Here is a 27915-nt window from a genome sequence, read left to right on the forward strand (position 1 = left end):
ATGGTGTGTGTATGTGTTTGGTGTATGCGTGTGCGTGTGTATGTGTGGTGTGTGTATGTGTTTGTATGTGTGGTGTGTGTGTGTGGTAGGTGTGGTGTGTGTGTGTGTGTGTGTGTGTGTGTGTGTGTGTGTGTGTGTGTGTGTGTGTGTGTGTGTGTGTGTGTGTGTGTGTGTGTGTGTGTGTGAAATCTGTGTGTATAGGGCATGTGCACAGATTGACCATGTCTATCGATGACGCCGTTATTTAGGATGGTCAAGGTCACCCATTCGGATGACCAAATGGGATTCATCCTGACACAAAAAAAGTCGGCATGTTGCATGAATGATTTCTCCATTAATTAACAGTTGATAGCCAACGAGCCTATGTGATAGCAGCAAGAACACTGCAACAAGACAAAACATATCACCAAGGGATTCCACAAGACATAATCCGTCTCATTTGCTACGATAATGCTTTATGTGATAATGCAAATGGACATGTGACAAGACTTTATTGCGGGACCTCCAGTATAGATTCTTATTGCGGGACCTTCAGCATAGATTTTTATTGCGGGACCTCCAGTATAGTTTCTTATTGCGGGACCTTCAGCATAGATTTTTATTGCGGGGCCTTCAGTATAGATTCTTATTGCGGGACCTCCAGCATAGATTTTTATTGCGGGGCCTTCAGTATAGATTCTTATTGCGGGACCTTCAGTATAGATTCTTATTGCGGGACCTTCAGTATAGATTCTTATTGCGGGGCTTCCAGTATAGATTCTTATTCCGGGACCTTCAGTATAGATTCTTATTGCGGGGCTTCCAGTATAGATTCTTATTGCGAGACCTCCAGTATAGATTCTTATTGCGGGGCATGCAGTATAGATTCATATTGCGGGACCTTCAGTATAGATTCTTATTGCGGGACCTTCAGTATAGATTCTTATTGCGGGACCTTCAGTATAGATTCTTATTGCGGGACCTTCAGTATAGATTCTTATTGCGGGGCTTCCAGTATAGATTCTTATTCCGGGACCTTCAGTATAGATTCTTATTGCGGGGCTTCCAGTATAGATTCTTATTGCGAGACCTCCAGTATAGATTCTTATTGCGAGACCTCCAGTATAGATTCTTATTGCGGGGCATGCAGTATAGATTCATATTGCGGGACCTTCAGTATAGATTCTTATTGCGGGACCTTCAGTATAGATTCTTATTGTAGGACCTTCAGTATAGATTCTTATTGCGGGGCTTCCAGTATAGATTCTTATTGCGGGGCTTCCAGTATAGATTCTTATTGCGGGGCATGCAGTATAGATTCTTATTGCGGGGCATGCAGTATAGATTCTTATTGCGGGGCTTCCAGTATAGATTCTTATTGCGGGGCATGCAGTATAGATTCTTATTGTAGGACCTTCAGTATAGATTCTTATTGTAGGACCTTCAGTATAGATTCTTATTGCGGGGCTTCCAGTATAGATTCTTATTGCGGGGCTTCCAGTATAAATTCTTATTGCGGGGCATGCAGTATAGATTCTTATTGCGGGGCATGCAGTATAGATTCTTATTGCGGGGCATGCAGTATAGATTCTTATTGCGGGGCTTCCAGTATAGATTCTTATTGCGGGGCATGCAGTATAAATTCTTATTGCGGGGCTTCCAGTATAGATTCTTATTGTAGGACCTTCAGTACAGATTCTTATTGCGGGGCTTCCAGTTTAAAGTCTTATTGCGGGGCATGCAGTATAGATTCTTATTGGAGGACCTTCAGTATAGATTCTTATTGTAGGACCTTCAGTACAGATTCTTATTGCGGGGCTTCCAGTATAGATTCTTATTGTGGGACCTCCCGTATTGGTTTTTATTCCCTCCCTTCCCCATGTGCTCATATTATGATACACAATTTTAGCCAATCAGAAACGTTTGTTGAGTTCAAGCCCGTGCAGCACCATAATTTCCGGCCACCTTTTTCTTGGTAACCTCAGCGGCGAAACTTAGGGCTGAGATTTGATGGTTGTTTTAAAATAAATACGAGGTAAGGTGACCACAGATGAACACGATTGTGTACTCCATCGTTTGTTTAGCAAGTAAGGCAGTAGTTAACAGCGTATTAGCAGCGGGTAAGCACCAGCTAACCAGTGGGTCACTAGTATGTTAACACCCGGTTGCCAGTAAGTTAATGGTATTGAACTCTGCGATACAGGTCTCTGTAAAACACTGGAGGTCATAACTTGCTGGATGTGCTAATATGAGAAAACATTACCATCACTTCTCAGCCTGGTTGGAGCAATGCATGGCATCACAGTGAATATTCAGGTTTTAACATCGTTTGTATTGTGACAAATATCTCCAGTTTTGAAAAGTAAGTGACAGCATCTCTCACCCACTGTACCCTATTTGGATCTATATCAGGACTGTTCTTTGTAATATGGTTTGATCAATGACATGCGCCGCCTCCAGTTCCCGGATGCATGATGGGTAATAAGCCAGGCCACGCGAGAGTGGCTTCCGTCTTCTGTATGAGTTTCTCCCATTCATGGCGACCTAAGGGTACTACATCCCTGGAACATGTACCAGGCCTTGCCGGCTACACACACATCACCAGTCCAAGAATATAACCCATCCACAAGCGAAGGGCGTCTTTAATCACGTCCATGCTCTTAAGAACTACTTCTCACCGAAAGGACCGTAAACTATTACCCATAGATACAGAACGGAAACCACTGGCAGTGGTGAATATGTGACCGATCATCACTGCGATAAGTATTGTAGTAAAATGTTTGAAAGATTTATAAATGTGTCTTGTTAGTTGTGTTTCATTTGACAGAGGACCGCCTCCGTGGTCTAGTGGTAGAGCGTCCGCCCGGAGAGCGGAAGGTGCGGGGTTCGATCCCCGACCGCGTCATACCCAAAGACGTTAAAAGATGGTACTTGTTGTTACCCTGTCTGGCGCTCGGCATTAAGGGGCAAATACAAGGACTGGTCGTCTCGGAGTCAGTATACTGTGTCTGAGTGAGGTATTCATGTTAAAATGCGGCATGGTATCTCAGTGAGCTAGCACTATAAATCGGCATTGGCCCGGACTAGTACAAGCAGCCACACACACACACGTACATGCACGTCGCTATATAAGTGCAATAATCTTGGACGCGACGTTAAACCCCATTTCACCTCACCTTGTTCCATATGACGAATACCTGTCTTTTTGTTCTCTGTATACCATGACAACTTATGCCTGAGTTCCACCTAACGAATACCTGTCTTTTTGTTCTCTGTATACCATGACAACGTATGTCTTAGTTCTACCTAACGAATACCTGTCTTTTTGTTCTCTGTATACCATGACAACGTATGTCTTAGTTCTACCTAACGAATACCTGTCTTTTTGTTCTCTGTATACCATGACAACTTATGCCTTAGTTCCACCTAACGAATATCTGTCTTTTTGTTCTCTGTATACCATGACAACTTATGCCTTAGTTCCACCTAACGAAAGACCTGTCTTTTTGTTCTCTGTATAACATGACAACTTATGCCTTAGTTCCACATAGCGAATACCTGTCGTTTTGTTCCCTGTCGTTCCTCATAAAGAATGCCTCGTTCTCTGTGCAACATGATAGCTTATTATCTCGTTCCACATGACCAGTACCTGTCTTTTTGTTCTCCGTACAATATGACAGCTAACACCTCAGCTCCACCATCTTCCCGAGGCAAGGGAGTTAACTGACCGTCAAAGTCCTGTTTCCATCCTTGCCGAACTTGCTGGAATTTCTCGGCTCGATCGTACCACCTCTTATATCAGTTTCATTTGCTTAAACAAAATGACTGCCCCCAGTGAAGGCCATATAATCGATAATCAAGATCTATATCGTAATAAAACGGGTCTTACTTCTCGAAGTGCATCAAATCACGTGAGCACCTTGATTAAAACATGAACAGATTTGGAAAATATCTGTTGACGCCGAGTTGGCGGTGCCCATGCTTTGCAAATCCTTCAATCGACCGACATCTTCCAGACAGTTTACGAACCGGATGTCGATTTCGATTGGACTGTGCATAGACTCGTTAGTCCAGCCAAAATATAACTCCATAACTCCAGTCTAGTTCGCCGAGGGTGGAAACTGGACTTTTAAAGTCAGTTAACTCCCTTGCCTCGGGAAGATGTAGTTCCACATGACCAATGCCTGTCTTCCTGTTCTCTCTACCACATGGTAGTTCTACATAACGAATACCTGTCTTCTCATTCTCTGTACAACAAAATACCAGGGAAAAACGTGCCTTTTGCGGCAATCTCTGTATAAGTAAATAGAATCGACACAATCCTGTCCATATTCATAGGGAATATCTGCCAAAAACAGAGTCGGCTGTACGACTCCAACTATATCATGATCATGTGTTTATGAATCAGTATCAAATGGAGATGATTCCAGGTGTTCGCGAAAAGGTGAACGTATCCTGCCCCATCGGTGGCAACCATCACAAACACATGCAAAGACAAGTCAAATGTTCACCTGAAAAAAACCTACGGAAACATGCCATGTCAAATTTGGAAATTGCATCGGACATCGTTGTGTCTCTGATGTGTCAAATTTGGAAATGTCCTTCACGTGACTACCATAACAAAATTGAAAGCTTTACTGAGGCCTTGAATGTTGTAACCCTGATCAAACAACTTCTGACCAAGAGTCTTTGAAGTCTTGGTAGAACGAACGTGCTCGATTGTACCTCAAAAGTTGTGAAATGTTGACACCAAGGGCTGGAGCTGCAGGAATATTGTTCGACAAAAAAGAAAGTTGACAATTGGAAAGTTTGAAGCCATCCCACTTGTCATACAGTCTTGTGGAGTGTGTTTTGTCACTGAATCTTTATGCATAGATCTAAACATGAAACAGATGAAGCGGCCTCACTGCTCTATTTGATGGCTATTGGAAGGTATCAGATCATCGATACACCTAAAGTTTTAGTTAAACTTTTAGGCCAAATTACCTTGTTTTGACTTTGCCAATCCAAGCAGAAAGTCTGATTCCTATAAGCCAGTGCCTTGGGAGATACATGTGTTGCTTCACTATGAACATCGTACAGGAATATGTTCACTCTGCTAATGAGAAACATGTACAATGAAACAAAGGGTATGTTTCTTCACTTTCTATTTTGCAATAAGTACCGAATAACGGAATATATTTTTTATTCTCCTTTTTACATAAAGTCCCTTATAAGAGAATATATGTTTCTTCACATTGGGTTTAGAATGAAGGACGGAGTATAGAAATATATGTTTATGCCTCCTTTGCTTTAGATAAATTACCGCTTACAGGAATGTGTAATACTATATTGCCTCACCTTCGCTTTTACACAAAGTACGTCATAAATATACAAGAGAGAATAATCAAACAAACAACGCCAGAGAATAATCAAACAACAAACAAACAGTCTTAATCAGCTGCCGAAACGGATTCCATTGGGCGTAAAAGACAAAAAAGTGAAGACAGTAAACTACGGTTATAACGAACTCAAAGGGACTACAAATTTTAGTTCGTTATAACCGTAGTTCGTTATAAGCATATATACAGCATAACTACAGTAAATAGTCGGGACTAAAAGTTAGTTCGTTATATCCGTCAATTTGTTATAAACGTGTTCGTTATAACCGCATTTTACTGTATATGTGAATGGATTAGGGAAAACCAATGATAACACCAGGGCTCCGTTCCTCAAAGCGATCTTAGCACTAAGGTGATCGTAAGTCACATACTTTCACATGGCTTACAATCATCGTAGCGCTAAGAGCGCTTTGAGGAACGGGGCCCAGGTATGATAAGATAAAGCATATCCTGCTCTACCGGCAGAACCCGCCACTTATACAATTTGTCTAAAAAGTAAGAGTTTTTACGCAGCACGGCAGTACGCTTGTCATACGACGGCAGCCTGTAACACTCGGATCTAGACCACACACTCCAGTAAGGGACCAGACCAGACAATACTGTCTAAACTTCGCCTAACTTAAACCCAACTTTTATGCAGATGTCCCCTGCCTACCTGACCGTATTCTTAATGCGGAATGATAAGCTTGTTGCACCCCTAGCCGCCGTAGTACCACAAATATTTCAACGAAGAAATAAGATTTTGTTAAATCAATAATCACATGTAAACATTTAATATTGTGATCACGGGAAAACTAGTACACCTTTATTTCTCATATATTGTATGATATTTACATAGTGCGTGATGGTATATATGTACTTTATGTCTGACGTTAAAAGATGTCTATATGAAAAGAATGGACTTGTGTGAAAGTATGTACATGGTAAACTTAGTTTGGTATACTTTGATAGATGGTTGCGGTTTGTATGCATTGCAAAACTGAATGGTCTTTTTTTGTCTGTAAACACCCACCCCACCCCCACCCCCCGCCCCCTCCCTTTAAGTGGACAGATGACAGGTACGCCTATATTGTGAAAGGATGGAGGAGAGGTACAATTTTATATGTTTGGTGTGTGGCTGATTTTGTGCATCTATATTAATATACGTATGTGTGAGGTGGCTTTTGGCCACAATATGGCAAGATTGTGATATATTACCTTTTAATTATTATTATTATTGAGGTGGGTGTCTCACAGGCCCCTTGGCCTGATATTGTACATTTTTTTAACAATGAATATTTTAAAAAACTATATACATATGTGACACGTACAATGTGACAAAAAATAAATAATTTTCTTCTTATATGTTTCTTCAACTCCGGTCTAGCCGAGAGTACTGACTATTTGAATGAATATATGTATTTTCTATTTCGGTTTAGAATGACGAACCGAATAATGGAATATATTTTCTTTCCTTTCGGTTTTGCGTGAAGCATCGAATAACGGATTTTAAAAGAATGTTTTCAAATCCTATGAAAGATGTAAGCTTCCTCCCAGCTCTGAGACTATGGCCCGGTTAGAGTGGCATCGTCTACGGTAGCATCAGCACGTCGCAGTACTTCAAGAAGCTATGGGATGCTGGAATCTATTAGTTCAGGCTAGCGGCGTTGTGAGAGGAAATAGCAGTAATAGGAAAACGTTTATCTGAGATGCTATGATGGGATTTTCATCAAATCTTGATCATATATTGATGGCTGCTTAACTAGGACGCGAGGGACGTAATACGCTTATAACTTAATTCACTCTTTAACAATTACTTGCTACAGCCACTTTGGGTCGAAATGAGGCTAATGAATCGATAAAAGTAAACAAATCACCCATAAATAGGTACATTATTCACAGCCATTGTGTTAATGTATTCCTCAATAGGTAAGTGTTTTATCACCGGCCTTATCTTTATTTAGCTAGGAGGACGGATATAGCGAGGTCGCCCCCGCAGCTTGTTCATGTTGAGAACATTATGTAACTGCAGGGCTTCCGACACCAGTGAGTCGATGGCCTTATAATGAGTTTGAGATGCAAGTGTCAGCAGCAGTACATTTAAAGATGTTTATAGGTGTAAAATATTCTGTTTGTGAGGAGAGCATGATAATGCCATCTGAATAATGCATGGATTATGCTCAATACGTCAAAGTTGTTTTTACGTGTAGGAAGATTGATAACTATACGAACTGTATATTCTTGTCTTATTACAGGTCGAGATTTGATTATTTGAGTGAGTGAGTATGGTCTTACCCCGCTTTTAGCAATATTCCAGCAATATCACGGCGGGGGACACCAGAAATGGGCTTCACACATTGTACCCGTGTCGGGAATCGAACCCGGGTCTTCGGCGTGACGAGCGAACGCTTTAACCACTAGGCTACCCGACCGCCCCTTTGGTTATTTGAGTACATGTGTACATCTCTTCATCCACATCATGGAGTATATAGAAATGCGCTTCGCCGCGGTGGCACTTCATTCAACATTATGTTTCATGTCACTCTATGTATTACTGAATATGAGTGAGTTTGGTTTAAGGCCGCTTTGACCAGTTTTCCAGTTATATCACGGCATGTCAGCTTAAAGTGGGAGGAAAGCCCGGAGTGATGCAGGTGTCGGACGCTTACCACTTTGGTGAAACCCACGAGCACGGGTACGGTGCTGACAAACCTAGAAGGATAATCGGGGCGAACCGGGATTCGAACCCACAATCATAGGTTTCTGGCGTGCCCAAGGGATGCAACTCTGCACAACGAATCGCGGCGCCCTATAGGACTGGGCCACCCGTGTCACCCGACGTCATAAAGACGTTTGACGCCAACTTATATTACTTCAGTCAAGTTCACTATGTGTGATGTCATGTATCTCTGTAATAAAAATGAATTGAAGCTTGCACAGGGAATTGCGACACTTTAGCCGGCTGGGCCACGAAGGTATCATCATCCTAAACGATTGTTTTGTTTCAGGGTAAAACAATAATCGAACCGTTTGCATGGTTTTAACCACGTTGATTTTCAGTCATGAATGAATTCTGCTTTCTACAATAAACACAGAAGACGTCACCAAAACTGTGACCTTGTTTTCGTTGTATCTTAGGCACAATACCGGTGTTACAAATCGGTTTATGAGGATTCGGGCGAAAATAGACCATGTTGTACACTTGGTGTCTCTAAGGCAGAAATAATTTGTTGGCGACTTGTCGTCAACCGTTGCCTGACAGGTAAAGTGCCCTCTTCACTACATATTATTGTTCTTCTCGGCTTGTGAACGGGGCTTGCTCTTCTGTTTCAGATGATGGGTGTCTTCCGGGACAGTGATTTGAGAGATGTGTATAATGATACGGATATATTACAAATAAGGTAAGGCCAGGGCTTTCTATCATCATTTCTATCCCCTCATTATGGACAAGTGGGTGTTTTGGTATAAAGTATAACAAGCTGTAAGGGAAATATTACAAGGGGTCGTATCACGACGTATTTGGTCATTTCATTCTTCCCGAAGGATTCAATTGTGGACAATGCGTCTCCCAGAAGGGGAGAGTCCGCACTCTGGGGATCTGTTGTGTCAGTCAGGAGACATGTAGTCCTTTTAGCTAAATTGTTCGCTGTGTTGCTACTTTGACAACCAATTATTTGAATAATTTATAATCTAAATCAAGATAATTGATTGTTTTACTGACAGTACATGCTTCTCAAGCACGTATTGTTTAAATGAGCGGGAACAGAACATTGCCCCCATTTTCTTTTTTATATTTTTTGAAAGAGCTTATTTTAAAATATCCGATTAGAACTGAAAATGTGAAAATGTCGATTCAAACTCACGCCTAAAACGCTCAGTATTTGATAGTCATGTATTTTAAGAAAATCAATTAGCATGGTATATCGGATCACATGTTTGTCTTCATGAATATCAACGTGGGACAACATCAGTCTCAAAATAACACGGTCATTGAAACGATGTGCCGTGTTAAACATGCACGGGCAGTCCCTGCATGTGAGCAAAATATGTGTAATTTGATCATAATGTGTACATGATCTTTGAGACGAGCCCTGGAGGTCGTGACGCCACCATTTTACAGGGCACTTTGTCTTACGTATGAGGCAACATGAAAATTGCCTGTCGATACCTTATCGATCCGTTTTCCCTTCAATGTCAGCCAAAATTAGAAAATAAAGATTTAGTACAGTGTAAATATTTCTACAGGAAATAGCATTAGGGCTATATTAGAGAGCCATCATTTGTGCTCTGTGATCTGCTGGCACTTGCGCAACACGCACGGCGAAGTAATTCAGTGCTCTTTCGTCACTGCATCCTCCATTATTAAAGAAGGACTTTTCGCATAATGTCCCGTGTTATTTTACAACCCCGGGGTTCTTTGCGCCGGCTGTCGTATTCGGGCTAAATGCCGCTGCGTGTGACGTTCATGGCGTCACGCGGAGGGAGCTTACAGGTGGTGACGTAGCAGGTCACGTGACATATGTGGACCAGGGCAGCGTTGTCTCCATTGGTGGTCAGTCATCTGACAAGTGATATTAAACAACCACGGTCAGTGGTCACATGACGAATAAACAACTGTGATCAATGGTCAGAAGACAAATAAATAACCATGGTCCGTCGTCACATGGTGAATGAAACACATTTTGACCAGTGGTCACATGACGAATAAACAACACTGATCAATGGTCACATGACGAATAAACAACACGGATCAATGGTCACATGACGAATAAACAACACGGATCAATGGTCACATGACGAATAAACAACACTGATCAATGGTCACATGACGAATAAACAACACGGATCAATGGTCACATGACGAATAAACAGCCGTGATTCATTCTCAACTGACGTATAAACAACCATCAGTGGTCACATGACAACCGAACAAACTACCCGTGAAGATCCGGGGTCGAATAGGACTTAAGCAACTTCAGCAACCCATGCATTCCATGCGACTATGCTTGTTGTAAGAGGCGACTAACGGGATCGGGTGGTCAGACTCGCTGACTTGGTTGATGCATGTCATCGTATCCTAATTGCTCGTGATGTAAATCACCGTATTGTCTGGTACAGACTAGATTATTTACAGACTGCCGTCATATGCCTGGAACATTGCTGAGTGCGGCGTTAAACAACACACACACAAAAAAAAGATAAAAAAGTCTAAACAACCATCAGTCATCATATGACAAAGAAAAACGACCTCGATCAGTGGTCAGGTGACAAATAAACAACCATAATAAGTGGTCACATGAGGCATGAACAATCTTGATCGATATTCACAAAGAATATTAACGTCCATCACGTGTAAGCGAGTTAGGCGGTTAAAGTTTGTTAGTCAGCGGCAGTCATCATCCTTTTGCTGCATAGCTTCGATGGTCACTTATTTATCTTTTTTCTTTTGTATTTTTCAGACACGGTAGTGTAATTATTAGTTTTGTACTCGACTTCAAGACATCATTAGGTATAACACGTGACACAGTAGATCACGTGACCAGTATAATACATACAGGCTTGGAAGGTTCCATATTCAAAATAGATCCGTCTTCGCTGAAGATTTATCTCGAAGGTAAGTCCCACCCTTTTAAGTTGTAATATGTAACGTTATCGTTTCCGGGAGACATATGCAGTGAACTACGGTTATATCAAACTCAAAGGGACAACCAAATTTAGTTCGTTATAACCGTATCTCGTTACAAGTATATATATATATATATATATATATATATATATATATATATATATAGCATATGACCGGGACCTAAATAGCAGTTCGTTATATCCGCCAGTTCGTTATAAGCGTGTTCGTTGTAAACGTAGTTTACTGTATATAAGATAGGGATATAAGTGTTTTCCTTGAGTGGAGTTTCCCCATCGTTGTCAGGGATAAACAGAATGTGTAAGATTCATAGTAGGATTCATATTTCTTTACTGCGGTATAACCAGAAACATGACAGATTCAGATTGCTGCCTGTCCTACCATTGTTGACCGCCTCCGTGGTCTAATGGTAGAGCGTCCGCCCGGAGAGCGAAAGGTCCGGGGTTCGATCCCCTGCCGCGTCATACCAAAAGACGTTAAAAGATGGTACTTGTTGTTACACTGTCTGGCGCTCGGCATTAAGGGGCTAAAACAAGGACTGGTCGGCTCGGAGTCAGTATACTGTGTCTGAGTGGGGTATTCGTGTTAAACTGCGGCATGGTATCTCAGTGAGCTAGCACTATAAATCGGCATCAGCCCGGACTAGTACAAGCAGCCAAACACACACACACGTACATGCACGTCGCTATATAAGTGTAATAATCTTGGACGCGACGTTAAACCGCATTTCACCTCACCTCACCTACCATTGTTACCTATACAGTGCAAAGCCTAGTTGTTACAATAACAGGTTTACGCATAGTAGCGGAGCAGCAGTATCTCCTAGGGTGCATTGCAAGCCATGAATCGCTTAGAGTAAGCAAATTAATCGCTCATCCCTGGGTTTTGCAACAGCTCGGAGCGCTTGCGCACCCTTCCAATATGGCGGCGCAACTGCCGCTTGGTTGCTTTGCCCTAATAAAGAACGTAATAGAAGAGGCTGCATGACGAATTGATGAAATTTATGACAACTTTGAAGATGTGGAGCAGACTGGGGATGATGGGGTGTTAGCTGCCTTTGCTCATTTCCCAGTTGATCCAGTCAAGAATTTTCTCGTTCCGCTGTCGAACTAAGCCGCCATTTTGGTTTGAGAAGGAAGCGACCTCAGTCAGCAATTGGTACGATTGCAAGCGGTTGAAAGGCGAATCGCTGTACATCGCTTGCAAGCGTTGCCCTAGTAATGACATAAGGTGTCGTGTAGATATAACCATCCTTGCTCTAAACTATCAGCACACCCAAGGAGAGAGAAGGATGTGCAAGTGAGGCTGTATAGGGTATGACCAGAGACCATAAAACAGATTTTCGATTTTATGGTCTCTGGTATGACACAAGAATATGAATCGCGGCATCCCTTGATGATCTGCAAACATGAGACCCGCCATGGGTCTGGGTCTCACATGGGTCTGGGTGTTTTTGTTAACAATAATACTTTCATGTGGTAGTTCCTTCTCAGTATAGTTACCAATTCCTGAACTATCTCTATGTTCTCTTACATATTTACAGAAAGCTCATTTTCTTTAACTTGGTCGCCCCCATCTCATACTGTAACTTATTTACTTATGCTGTCTCACCTAACTACTTACAGTTCATGTCAGGTTACCTATTGACTTAGGGACCGACCATATGATATTCTGGTGTTGGGGTGGGGTGGGGTGGTTGTTGGGATGGGATGGGAGATCAGATATTTAAATTCTTTTAGAAAACGCATATTAACAATAATGTAATTTTTGTGTCAGACTAAATTCTCTTTTTCAATGAACAGTCTGAAGCATAATTATTATTCTCAAGAAGTTTCTGAGTCTATTTAATTATTCCGAAACAACCCTAAGACGCCCCCCCCCCCCCCCCCCCCCCCCGCCCGCCTGCCCCCGCAATTTAAATGTACGGTCCCTTCTGTTACTCCCCCCCCCCCCCCCCCTCCCCGAATATCAATTGGTCGGTCCCTTGCAGTTCATGTTCTATTACATATCTACGTACAGTTCATGTTCTATTACATATCTACTAACTGTTCATGTTCTATTACATATCTACGTACAGTTCATGTTCTATTACATATCTACTAACTGTTCATGTTCTATTACATATCTACGTACAGTTCATGTTCTGTTACCAATTAGTCTAAGTTCATTTTCTGTTACCTATTTACTTACAGTTCATGTTCTAATGCGTAATTATGAAATCTAGACGATAACATGAAGTGAGGTATAGACCTCCATGTATGTATAACATATCTCCCCTTTTACGTGATTATGTTATATTTTCAGTGCCATTAAGTACGGAAGGCCCGGCAATTCCAGCAAGTAAGTCTACTTGTCTGCCGCATACAAGGCTTAGATGCTAAAAGTGGACGTTATGTGATTAGAACAAATATAGCTGATCATACAAAAACACTCCTTTTTACATGTCGAACCATTAAATTCAAGGAGAGATAATGATCCATGAAATGTAATTGACTGGACAACGTTTGATGTTTAAGAGCGTCTCTGAAAACATATTTGAAGCCATTTTTATCCCAGCATTCATTCAACTGCAAGGGTAAGCGCGTTCAATATCGGAAATCAAAGTTCAAGAGCGAGTACTTAGACACTCCAATACGACATGTATGATTTCCAGCGGATAATGCCTGTCAATATCTCAACTCCAATTTAAATCTACATCGTCCACAAATAGAAGGGTACATGTGTGACCTAGTCTTCCAAAGCGCCGCAGTTTGCTGTTGCCAACCTAAGTGTGCCAGAAAAATATAGTCGTAGGTTGGAACCTCAAACTAGCCCTGATTATGTTTCTAAATTTGTCAGCATAATTTGTGACCAACCATAAGGTAAGGGACCTCATGGGTAAAAAATCACATTTTGGCATTTCATTTAATTTTAAAACTACAGCATTTTCGGAACACAACAATCCAATTCACAAGCTTCAAATCAGTTTTATTATAGAGATACTTGACATCACACATGGTGAGCTTGACTGAAGTAATATATGTTGACGTCAAACGTCTTTATGACGTCGGGGGTCACGGGTGGCCCAGTACTTTTACGGCGCCGCGATTCGCTGTGCAGAGTTGCGTCCCTTTGGCACGCCAGAAACCTATGATTGTGGGTTCGAATCCCGGTTCGCCCCGATTATGTTTCTAGGTTTGTCAGCACCGTACCCGTGCTCGTGGGTTTCACCGAAGTGGTAAACGCCTGAGACCTGCATCACTTCGGGCTTTCCTCCCACATTAAGCTGACACGCCGTGATATAACTGGAATAATGTTAAAACGGTGTTAAACCCAACTCACTCACTCACTTTATGACGTCAAAGCACAATTGTATCCTAGCACACATAAGGTCCCTTTTCTCCTGGCGTTTCACATTTATTGAATGAAGCAATGGCCCTTAAAGAAACGCTGTGTTCCTATTCCAGCATCATGTGAGCCGATGCGTCTACACCCCTGCGTCAACGGGACGAACTACCATAGCACTATGTATCCTAATGCGTTTGGTGACGTCACTCAGTCCCAGGCCATATCACGCTACAACCACTTCAAAGACTTCTTTGACATTCCATGCCATGCATACGCAAAGGACTTCTTCTGTTCTGCTTACACTCCCGAGTGCTACCTAAATAGACCTATACCTCCTTGTCGCAGCTACTGTGAGGGTGAGTGTTACTTCAGCAGGCTCCATGCCGGAGTACTTGAATATACCCACACGCCCTTATTGGAGTTACTGTGAGAGTGAGAGTTACTTGAATATACCCACACACCCTTGTTGGAGTTGCTGTGAGAGTGAGAGTTACTTGAATATACCCACACACCCTTGTTGGAGTTGCTGTGAGAGTGAGAGTTACTTGAATATACCCACACACCCTTGTTGGAGTTGCTGTGAGAGTGAGAGTTACTTGAATATACCCACACACCCTTGTTGGAGTTACTGTGAGAGTTACTTGAATATACCCATTCACCCTTGTTGGAGTTACTGTGAGAGTGAGAGTTACTTGAATATACCCACACACCCTTGTTGGAGTTACTGTGAGAGTGAGAGTTACTTGAATATACCCACACATCCTTGTGTGAGTAACTGTGAGAGTGAGAGTTACTTGAATATACCCACACACCCTTGTTGGAGTTACTGTGAGAGTTACTTGAATATACCCATTCACCCTTGTTGGAGTTACTGTGAGAGTGAGAGTTACTTGAATATACCCACACACCCTTGTTGGAGTTACTGTGAGAGTGAGAGTTACTTGAATATACCCACACATCCTTGTGTGAGTAACTGTGAGAGTGAGAGTTACTTGAATATACCCACACACCCTTGTTGGAGTTACTGTGAGAGTGAGAGTTACTTGAATATACCCACACACCCTTGTTGGAGTTGCTGTGAGAGTGAGAGTTACTTGAATATACCCACACACCCTTGTTGGAGTTGCTGTGAGAGTGAGAGTTACTTGAATATACCCACACACCCTTGTTGGGGTTACTGTAAGGGTGAGAGTTACTTGAATATACCCACACATCCTTGTTGGAGTTACTGTGAGAGTGAGAGTTACTTGAATATACCCACACACCCTTGTTGGAGTTACTGTAAGGGTGAGAGTTACTTGAATATACGCACACACCCTTGTGTGAGTTACTGTGAGAGTGAGAGTTACTTGAATTTACCCACACACCCTTTTTGGAGTTACTGTGAGGGTGAGAGTTACTTGAATATACCCACACACCTTTTTGGAGTTACTGTGAGAGTGAGAGTTACTTGAATATACCCACACACCTTTGTTGGAGTAACTGTGAGAGTGAGAGTTACTTGAATATACCCATATGCCTTGAATATACCCGTTCACTGATGCCCAATTCTTTAAAAACATTTTATAACAATTGCATTATGTTAAAAGGTAGATATTGCAACCTCTTTAACCTGTGTATTACCAGAGGTGCGGTCCCGGTGTGTGGGCGCTTACCCCGACAACATCACATTCCCCGTGGACTGCTCCAGGCTGCCGGAGTCCTCCAACCCCACTGTCTGCAGACCCAGTTTATATGAACGTAAGTACTACCCGGATATCACAGACAGTTAGCGGTAGACGTTTTACTGTTGTCTTTTGTCCTGCAAAGTCAGGTTACTGTTACTTTAAATAATTAATTTGTTTATGAAAACAGATAACTTTATCAAACTCAGCACCATACATATGCTCGTGGGTTTTAACAAAGTGGTAAACGCCTGAGACCGGCAATACTTTGCTCTCTTTTCTGACTCGCTGTGATAAAACTTATATACTGTTCGAAGCGGCGTTAAACCCAACTCATTCACTCACTCAGACAGTTTACAGATAAACATAGAAACTTGGAATATATATATATATATATATATATATATATATATCAACCCTGATAACGCCGACAACGTTGTTGTCTTCAGCGGGGAAATGTATACCAGTGCAGGAAGAGCTCTGTGAGGACGTGGGCTACAACTACACTTCCTTCCCCAACACCGTGGGCAGCTACGGGGAGAAGGAGGTGAAGGCCAACCTCACGACGATTATCAAGGGAATCCAGTTTGCCACCCACTGCTTCAAATACGCCAGACTCTTTGTCTGCGCGGCCTTCATCCCCAAATGCAGTGGGACAGGTCATGTGCCCAATCACATCATCCCGCCTTGTCGCAGTCTGTGCCAAGGTAAGAAGCTCCATAAGTTTCGTGCCGTTCGATTCTTTGTTATTTGCTTAGGACACAGCCAGCTCTTGTCCATGTTATATTACTGCGTAACGGCAGGTGAAGATCACGATTTGGAGGAGTTATTAATAATGAATAATGGTTTAATTCAAACGCTGGTAATATTTGGATCAGTGGTATGTTTCCTGCCTGGGTGATATTTGAGCAATAGTTGGACTCCCATGTCGGTAATATTTGGGACAATAGCTGAACTCCCATTTGGGTAATATTTGGGACAATAGCTGAACTCGCATATTGGTAATATTTGGAACAATAGTTGAACTCCCATGTCGGTAATATTTGGACAATAGCTGAATTCCCATATGGGTGATATTTCGGACAATAGCTGAACTCGCATATGGGTAATATTTGGAACAATAGTTGAACTCCCATGTCGGTCATTTTATGGACAATAGCTGAACTTGCATATTGGTAATATTTGGAACAATAGTTGAACTCCCATGTCGGTAATATTTGGACAATAGCTGAATTACCATATGGGTGATATTTCGGACAATAGCTGAACTCGCATATGGGTAATATTTGGAACAATAGTTGAACTCCCATGTCGGTCATTTATGGACAATAGTTGAACTCCCATACGGGTAATATTTGGGACAATAGCTCAACTCGTATTGGGGACAATGGGAACAAACTTTCCATACTATATCAATGCATTGCTGTTCTTATAGAATTCAAGTCACGCTGTGAGATTTACCTGCACATCTTCTACCTTGGATGGCCTCCCCATCTGAACTGTACCAAGTTCCCCGATTCCCCGGATGAAAACATCTGTATTGGATACGACGAGGCACACGAACTGCCGGAGAAAGGAGGTGAGGCTAGTACTTGACTCTCCCAGACTAGATCCACCGTGATATTCAAAGTGTGACTGCACAGCTTTACCATACACCTGAATCTCACATCATTGTACGCATATACTATAGATCATTTGGCTATACCGTACATCTGAATCTCACATCATTGTACGCATATACTATAGATCATTTGGCTATACCATACACCTGAATCTCACATCATTGTACACATATACTATAGATCATTTGGCTATACCGTAAATCTGAATCTCACATCATTGAACGCATATACTATATATCATTTGGCTAAACCATACATCTGAATCTCACATCATTGTACGCATATACTATAGATCATTTGGCTATACCGTAAATCTGAATCTCACATCATTGTACACATATACTATAGATCATTTGGCTATACCGTAAATCTGAATCTCACATCATTGTACGCATATACTATAGATCATTTGGCTATACCGTAAATCTGAATTTCACATCATTGTACGCATATACTGTAGATCATTTGGCTATACCATACACCTGAATCTCACATCATTGTACGCATATACTATAGATCATTTGGCTATACCATACACCTGAATCTCACATCATTGTACGCATACACTGTAGATCATTTGGCTATACCGTAAATCTGAATCTCACATCATTGTACGCATATACTATAGATCATTTGGCTATACCGTAAATCTGAATCTCACATCAGTGTACGCATATACTATAGATCATTTGGCTATACCGTAAATCTGAATCTCACATCATTGTACGCATACACTATAGATCATTTGGCTATACCGGAAATCTGAATCTCACATCATTGTACGCATATACTATAGATCATTTGGCTATACCGTAAATCTGAATCTCACATCATTGTACGCATATGCTATAGATCATTTGGCTAAACCATACATCTGAATCTCACATCATTGTACGCATATACTATAGATCATTTGGCTATACCGGAAATCTGAATCTCACATCATTGTACGCATATACTATAGATCATTTGGCTATACCGGAAATCTGAATCTCACATCATTGTACGCATATACTATAGATCATTTGGCTAAACCATACATCTGAATCTCACATCATTGTACGCATATACTATAGATCATTTGGCTATACCGTAAATCTGAATCTCACATCATTGTACGCATATACTATAGATCATTTGGCTATACCATACACCTGAATTTCACATCATTGTACGCATATACTATAGATCATTTGGCTAAACCATACATCTGAATCTCACATCATTGTACGCATATACTATAGATCATCATGTTATACCATCAACCTGAATCTCACATTATTGTGCGCATATACTTAAGATCATCAGGTTATACCGTACACCGTATGACCGTTAATAAATACATGCATTTAGTACATTGTGTACCGCATTTGGTACTACGGATGTCCAGTAATATGACCCTTAATACGGACAGATTAGCTGAAAGGCGGTCGCTATTTTCATACGTTAGTACGAGTAGTTTGTCTTATTTCATAGGTTAGACAAGTAGTTTGTCTTATTTCATACGTTAGACAAGTATTTTGTCTTATTTCATACGTTAGTACAAGTAGTTTGTCTTATTTCATACGTTAGACAAGTTGTGTGTCTTATTTCATAAGTAAGACAAGTAGTTTGTCTTATTTCATACGTTAGACAAGTAGTTTGTCATATTTTGAAAAAGGCATACAGGGTGTTGCAGGAATGGATATCTGAACTATTTGACGTTGGCCTATTTAGAAATGAATTGATATTTCCCTCTACTTCTGAAATAATATGTGTGTCTGTTCTTCGTGATCTTACTCTGAAAGTAACAGCCTCCGTGCTCTGGTGGTAGAGCGTCCGCCCGGAGAGCGGAAGATTCGGGGTTCAATCCCGGCCGGGTCATACCGAAAGACTTTAAACGATGGTACTTGTTGTTACCCTGTCTAGCGCTCGGCATTAAGGGGTAAAAACAAGGACTGGTCGGCTCGGAGTCAGTATACTGTGTCTGAGTGAGGTGTTCATGTTAAACTGCGGCATGGCATCTCAGTGGACAAGCACTATAAATCGGCATCAGTTCGGACTAGTACAAGCAGCCACACACACACACACACACACACACACACACACACACACACACACACACACACAAATGCACGTCGCTATAAGTGCAATAATTTTGGACGCGACGTTTTAACCCAATTTCACTTCACCTCATCTACTCTGAAAACCACAGTGTCCTTGGATCTGACTGAATTGTTATTTCTGTCGATTTTACCTGTTCAAATATATGTTGTTAACTGAGTTGCAAAAGAAAGTATAACGATTTTTTTTATGTAACTGAAAATTGAAAGATATTTTGTCAAATGAGATTCTGTCTATTTAACCATCACGCATTCCAACAACATTTTGTAAAAGGTTATCTTTGGTTGGATTCACGAAAACTATTCATGATCACTAATTTGTTTTGGTTTAGTATGTCTCAAATTATGTCTAACGAATACTTTTTATAAATCTATGTGAAACTGCAGCTGTAACATACAGAGGATGATGAGTGGATGAGAGTGTGTGAGTGAGTGAGTATGGTTTTACGCCGCTTTTAGCAATATTTCAGCAATATCACGGCAGGGGACACCAGAAATGGGCTTCACACATTGTACCCATGTGGGAAATCGAACCCGGTTCTTCGGCGTGACGAGCAAACGCTTTAACCACTAGGCTACCCGACCTCCCCTGAAACATCAGAACGTTTCCCGTGACGTGTAACTACATACGATGTGTGCCTAGTCGTATGAATGTCTATTCAAAATAGTAAGGGTTGCCATTGGTGTCCCAGTCGTCTAAGCCGCTGTGCAGAGTTGCGTCCTTTGGGCACGCCAGAAACCTATGATTGGAGGTTCGATTCCCGCTTCGCACCGATTATGTTTCTAGGTTTGTCAGCACCGTACCAGTGCTCGTGGGTTTCACTAAATTGGTAAATGTGTGAGACCTGCACCACTTCGGGCTTCCCCCTGATATACTCTTCAAAAAAAGAAACGCATAGGTGTTTTGAGAATTCCAATTAGATTTTCTTTCCCAGCAATCGTCATAAAGACTATTCTTATGTTTGATTCCTGTTTGTTTTGCATTGCGCGAAAACACATCTCAAAATGCTTTTTGTAAACGGAAATTGCTTTCAGAAAAAGTTTTCAGCACAATGCACGTGCAAAATGTTGGAAACAAGAGTAGAGACAATGACTATAAAAGACCGTACAATTTTCATCAGTTCATTACGAATTTTCTGACGTGAACGGAGATCGAAAAGTGCCAAGATTAACCGCAGCTGATCGAAATATTGCCATTGGACATTTGGAAGCAGGGGAGTCCCAGTCTGCCGTTGCAAGACACTTCAACGTTCACCAAAGCACCATATCTCGACTATTGGATCGATATACCCGCACTAATTCGACTCAAGATCATCCCAGATGTGGAAGACCAAGAGTGACCACCCCTGCTCAGGATCGGTACATCCGGTTGCATCACCTTCGGAATCGATTTGCTACAGCAACGGACAAGTGCCTGGTATGCGAAGAATTTCCGACCAAACCATCAGAAATCGACTGAGGGGAGTGGGAATTCGAGCGAGACGACCAAAAGGTGGACCTGTCTTGCGACGTCTTCACCGTCAACGACGTGTCCGGTGGTGCAACAGAGTACAGGCATGGGATCTCAGGAACTGGCGACGCGTTTTGTTCAGCGATGAGTCACGTTTTCTTCTTCAACGACGGGATGGAAGACAACGTGTATATCGACGTCGACATGAACGTTTTGCGCCAAAATGCGTTCGACAGGTGGACCGATTTGGTGGAGGGTGTGATGGTGTGTGGAGCCATATCCTACACGGGTAGATCACAGTTAGTGGTTGTCCAGGGCAATCTTACAGCAAACAGATACATAGACCAAATTCTGCGTCCTCACCTCCTCCCAACTTTGGACCGCCAGAGGGAGCTGCTCCAACATGACAACGCTCGGCCCCACACAGCACGTGCAACAGCTAATTTCCTTGTTCATGAGAACATCAATGTCCTTCCATTGCCGTCCAAATCGCCTGATCTCAACCCGATTGAACATTTGTGGGACGAACTTGATCGACGCGTCCGTCAACGTCACCAGCGTCCCCACACACTGGCACAACTCGCCAACGCCTTACAGGAGGAATGGCGAAGAATTCCCCACGAAAACAATCCGACGACTTGTGCAATCTGTTCCAAGGACATGTCGAGCAGTGACGGCTGCAAGAGGTGATGTGACCAGGTACTGACCATGACGCCCCCTTGTGGCTACACATGTGCAATGACTAAACTGAATTAAAGCTGACAATTACGACAATGCTTTTGTCGATCACTGTGTCTAATTTCATTTGATTGTGTTCACGCATATTCTGTGTAGATACTTTTACATCTGCTTAATAAATATCCTTATTTTTTTACTATGCGTTTCGTTTCTTGAAGAGTGTATTAAGTTGACGCGCAATGATATAACTGAAATACTGTTAATAGTGGCGTTAGCCCCACTCACTCGCTCCAAAGATCAAGAAGAGACATGACTGGATATTTAATTAGTTTTAGTTATTAAGTTTGACTTTGTATCTGATGAATCTGTCCCATACCTGTTCCGCGCAGTCTCATGATGAGGGATTTCTGGTTCAAGTACACATTAAACTGGGTAAAACACTAGGCTTTATACCCCATGATGATAACACGAACAAACAGGAACCAGAATTGCTTTTACATTGTTTTGCAATCAATGGTAACACCAAAGATCCCACCCCTCGCCGAGTTTGAGGGACGGCTAAATAATGACGGCAAGACATCGCTGGGAACTTAGCGTGACGGCAAGTGGACTTTGGACATACTTGATAGGTAGTTGATAGCGAGGCTGTAGCTGGTGTTTGCGGAGCGTCCATCGGCTTCAGCAGCTACGAGCGGGATCCAGCGTTCTGGCGCCGGCTATAAGCAGGTGACGATGGGTCACGGCTTACATTGGGTCAGTCTTCCGTACAAATATGTTTCTTTGCCGTAAAAAGTCTGATATTCCGACAGGAAATACTGTTGTTCTTATCGAGTGGTAGCCCGCGTGGACACTTTGCAAATACTTAACGGCGGAAGTGGTAGCTTGGTGTATCCATTGATATCAGATGGGGAAACAAAATAGTCTTTGACTTCAGAATGTGGGCATTGCGGTTTCAACATTTGTTTTCATGTTGTTCAACGCCTCACTCGGCAACATTCCAACTATATGACGTCGGTCTGTAAATAATCGAGTCTGGACCAGAAATTCCAGTGATTGATATCATAAGCACGGGTCCACCCAACTTGGATACGATGACATGCATCAACCAAGTCAGCGAGCCTGACCATCCGATCCTGGTAGTCGCCTCTTACGACAAGCATAGTCGCCTCTTACGACAAGCATAGTCGCCCTTTACTGCAAGCATGGGTCCCCTGCACTATTTGACAATAATGTCTCAGATCGCTATCAGACGCGTGTATAGATTAAACACGCTGGTTGGCGTGCATGGCCAAAGAACGTCATGTCGTATTTGTATTTTTCATTTTTTCATATACACGTAAAAATGTGTTTAGGATGTAAACGCTGACAATACCTGTTTAGATCTAAACATGATTAGGAATGTGTTTCAGTCATAAACGGAATACACACATCTGGTATGTTCTTTCTAAACGCATTTAGGTCTAAACACACATGAAATGAGCTACCGTCCCACAGTCTAAACACCACCTAAACACAAAATGCCCATACTCGAAACATGGTCAGAAATTAAGCACGTTAAAACATGTTTAGATTTTAAGCATATTTAGAGATTAAGCATGTTTAGAATTTAAACACGTTTTAACGTGTTTCGAATTTAAACATGTTTCAAATTTAAACATTATTTAAAAAATATTTCAATAGAGGGCATTAGACAATAAGTCAAACGTGGATAAGATGTAAAATGTATATTGAAATTGCACTTGCATAACACATATACCACCAGGACTTACAACGAACTTGCTGCAGTATTTATATAATAACAGCAACTTACCCAAACTCGGTTAACGGAGACTAGGACAAAATGACAACAGTCTCCGTATCAAAGGTGATATCGTGAAGGATTACAAATCAAAAGGTTGCAGGTTCGTATCCCGCCCAGGTTTAAAAAACTATGTGTTTCTAAATGAGTTGTTGCTGTGTGACTACTCGTATTTCTCTCACACAGGACGCTCACAATGAAAGTAGGCCTGATTACTACGATTGATCCTGAACAGTTTTTAGTTAATGCAACTCACCCCCCCCACCCCCCTACCCCCCCCCCCCCCCCCCCCCCCCCCCACCCCACCCCCACCCCACCCCACCCAAATTAACCCATTTATACAGTTATAAAGCGAACAAGGGACGTGTTTACGTTTGTGTTTAGGATCTAAAAACAGTTTTGACCATGTATACGGGTTGTCCAGTTTCTTTACACACACTTCCTACTCGCTAGTTAATCCACCAAGTTGCAGGTAGTGGATAATCTCTTTACAGCATGCAGGCGGGACGAATTCCGGTGTGACAACGGCACGTGCATCTCCAACCTCTGGGTGTGCGACGGCTACCAAGACTGCGCTGACAACATGGACGAACACCACTGCGGTGAGCACCACAATGGGGCTGTTTTATCTCGAGAGGCATGGGTTGGGTGGGTGGGTAACAGTTTGGCTTCCAACTTCTTAGGTGAACGTGTTTTCATAATTTGGCAGATCGACGTTCCATATCCAGACATTGGATGTAAGACATATAAGACATGTTCTATTTGGGATAACACTTTCTTAGTAAAGTACAGATACTGGTTCTGTTTGGGGTCGGGTCCCATTCGGAATTTGGACCTACACTCCCAGAGTGAGGCACCTACTCGCCCGCACACAAAGTCAGCGATCTAACCCTCTCAGCCACCGAGGCTTCCACAAAAATGAAAGTCCGACAACTGGTAGTCTAGATTGTCATCAGGGGGCACGGACGGCACAGTCGTCTAAGGCCATTGATTCGGTGTGCAGAGTTGCGTCCCTTGGGCACGCAAGAAACCTATGATTGTGGGTTCGGATCCCGGTTCGCCCCGATTATGTTTCTAGGTTTGTCAGCACCATACCCGTGCTCGTGGGTTTCACCGAAGTGGTAAACGTCTGAGACCTGCATCACTTCGGGCTTTCCTCCCACATTAAGCTGACACGCCGTGATATAACTGGAATACTGTTAAAAGCGGCGTTAACCCCAACTCACTCACTCAATGATAAGTGTTATCCGAACTATAACATTTGTTACATTTGCCCACTTTCTAAATGGCATTGTGTATTCATTGTATTTAAGCTGATCAGTTCGTCTCCTCGGGTTCAGAGAGCAAGTAGCCAATCAAGTGTTTGCTCTAGACTTCAAGAAGAACTGATATGTATAGCATCGACATGGAGTTATGTTGTATAATTCTAAGATCTATATTTGCTAATGGTGTCTGCTGGTGTGTTACAGATTGCAATGTTTCCGCTTAGCGGTTTCAGATAATATATCCGCTTTTGTGAAATTTCAAAATACAGCCTAACATTGGCGCCATGTTGATGCCTTAGATCCTGGTTTTCTTGTCTTTGCAGCAACTTGTGCTGCCAATGAGCATCTGTGCTCCGGAAACAGGATGTGCGTTAACAAGAACTCCGTATGTGACGGCGTCACTGACTGTGTCGGCGCTGTGGAGGAGTCTGAGTGTGGTAGGTTCCAAAACTGGTTAGACAACAGGGATGCGAAAACGATTTTGTCACAAAAACGTAAAATTATTTAACCATTGGCACGCTTTTGCTTTCCTTGCTTTCCTATTCATAGTATTTACTGACGAAAACTCTTGATGAAGTGACGTATGTAATTTCATGATATTGAGTATAAACTCTGACAGCTGTATAATAGTGACGGATTAGAGTAGTATTTAGGATGAATGTATTTCATTCTTAGGTCAGTAAAAGCATGACTTTTAATCAAAAAGAATGTTAAATCATTAAATATTTGTATGAATAGATTTGGTTAACAAACACACCCTTTTTAATTTATTCATTTTACGCATTTTTAAATCAAATGTACACTTGCGTTCTTTATCCAAATAAATATTCTGTTTGGCTTAAGGGTAAATAGGGATCAAAAACTACGTGTACCTGCAAATAAACAATTTCAAATTGTTGCTTCAGTTCGCCTGGGGACCCACGCCCAACAGAGGATAGTGGAAGCCAGGGACCCGGAGACGAACCAGTGGCTCCCTGTGTGCTCGGACGGCTGGAACATGACCTTCAGCAACATCGTCTGTAATCAGCTAGGCTACAGGTAAGTATTTTCATCGTCTGTAATCAGCTGGGCTACAGGTAAGTACTTTCAACGTCTGAAATCAGCTGTGCTACAGGTAAGTACTTTCATCGTCTGTAATCAGCTGTGCTACAGGTAAGTACTTTCATCGTCTGTAATCAGCTGTGCTACAGGTTAATACTTTTATCATCTGTAATCAGCTGTGCTATGGGTAAATACTTTCATCGTCTGTAATCAGCTGTGCTACAGGTTAATACTTTTATCATCTGTAATCAGCTGTGCTATTGGTAAATACTTTCATCGTTTGTAATCAGCTGTGCTACAGGTTAATACTTTCATCGTCTGTAATCAGCTGGGCTTCAGGTAAATACTTTTATGGCGTTCAGCAACATCGTCTGTAATCAGCTGGGCTTCAGGTAAATACTTTTATGGCGTTCAGCAACATCGTTTGTAATCAGCTTGGCTTCAGGTAAATACTTTCATCGTCTGTAATCAGCTGGGCTCCAGGTAAATACTTTCATCGTTTGTAATCAGCTGGGCTTCAGGTAAATACTTTTATGGCGTTCAGCAACATCGTTTGTAATCAGCTGGGCTACAGGTAAATACTTTTATCGTCTGTAATCAGGTGTACTATAGGTAAATACTTTCATCGTCTGTAATCAGCTGGATTACAGGTAAATACTTTCATCGTCTGTAATCAGCTGGGCTTCAGGTAAATACTTTCATCATCTGTAATCAGCTGGGCTATGGGTAAATACTTTCACCGTCTGTAATCAGCTGGGCTACAGGTAAATTCTTATATCGTCTGTAATCAGCTGGGCTACAGGTAAATACTTTTATCGTCTGTAATCAGCTGTACTATAGGTAAATACTTTCATCTTCCGTAATCAGCTGTGCTACAGGTTAAGACTTTCATCGCCTGTAATCAGCTGGGCTACAGGTAAATACTTTTATCGTTTGTAATCAGCTGGATTACAGGTAAATACTTTCATCGTCTGTAATCAGCTGGGCTTCAGGTAAATACTTTCATCATCTGTAATCAGCTGGGCTATGGGTAAATACTTTCATCGTCTGTAATCAGCTGGGCTACAGGTAAATTCTTATATCGTCTGTAATCAGCTGGGCTACAGGTAAATACTTTTATCGTCTGTAATCAGCTGTACTATAGGTAAATACTTTCATCTTCCGTAATCAGCTGTGCTACAGGTAAATACTTTTATCGTTTGCAATCAGCTGGGATACAGGTAAATACCTTCAAAGTCTGTAATCAGCTGGGATACAGGTAAATACTTTCATCGTCTGTAATGAGCTGGGCTACAGGTAAATACTTTCATCGTCTGTAATCAGCTTGGCTACAGGAAAATACTTTCATCGTCTGTAATCAGCTGGGCTTCAGTTAAATACTTTCATCGTTTGTAATCAGCTGGGCTCCAGGTAAATATTTTCATCGTTTGTAATCAGCTGGGCTTCAGGTAAATACTTTTATGGCGTTCAGCAACATCGTCTGTAATCAGCTGGGCTGCAGGTAAATACTTTTATGGCGTTCAGCAACATCGTTTGTAATCAGCTGGGCTTCAGGTAAATACTTTCATCGTCTGTAATCAGCTGGGCTCCAGGTAAATACTTTCATCGTTTGTAATCAGCTGGGCTTCAGGTAAATACTTTTATGGCGTTCAGCAACATCGTTTGTAATCAGCTGGGCTACAGGTAAATACTTTTATCGTCTGTAATCAGGTGTACTATAGGTAAATACTTTCATCGTCTGTAATCAGCTGTGCTACAGGTTAAGACTTTCATCGCCTGTAATCAGCTGGGCTACAGGTAAATACTTTTATCGTCTGTAATCAGCTGTGCTACAGGTTAAGACTTTCATCGCCTGTAATCAGCTGGGCTACAGGTAAATACTTTTATCGTCTGTAATCAGTTGGGATACAGGTAAATACTTTCAACGTCTGTAATCAGCTGGGATACAGGTAAATACTTTCATCGTCTGTAATGAGCTGGGCTTC

General features: G+C 41.9%; 1 protein-coding gene across 3 annotated transcripts in view; it reads left to right on the top strand.

Annotated features, from left to right (window-relative positions):
* Positions 1–27915, top strand: part of LOC124137253 (atrial natriuretic peptide-converting enzyme-like) — a 205531-nt gene that overhangs the window by 164423 nt on the left and 13193 nt on the right. For all 3 annotated transcript variants that reach the window (XM_048392392.1, XM_048392391.1, XM_048392390.1), the window contains exons 5-14: positions 8673–8740; positions 10799–10953; positions 13288–13323; positions 14430–14666; positions 15937–16050; positions 16424–16681; positions 17410–17553; positions 24119–24226; positions 25213–25326; positions 25795–25927. In XM_048392392.1, the coding sequence (XP_048248349.1) occupies positions 8673–8740; positions 10799–10953; positions 13288–13323; positions 14430–14666; positions 15937–16050; positions 16424–16681; positions 17410–17553; positions 24119–24226; positions 25213–25326; positions 25795–25927 (1367 nt within the window). The remainder of the gene's footprint in view (positions 1–8672; positions 8741–10798; positions 10954–13287; positions 13324–14429; positions 14667–15936; positions 16051–16423; positions 16682–17409; positions 17554–24118; positions 24227–25212; positions 25327–25794; positions 25928–27915) is intronic.

Source organism: Haliotis rufescens, unplaced genomic scaffold, assembly GCF_023055435.1.
Source record: "Haliotis rufescens isolate VD_foot unplaced genomic scaffold, xgHalRufe1.0.p SCAF_11, whole genome shotgun sequence".
In the NCBI taxonomy this organism is placed as follows: domain Eukaryota; kingdom Metazoa; phylum Mollusca; class Gastropoda; order Lepetellida; family Haliotidae; genus Haliotis; species Haliotis rufescens.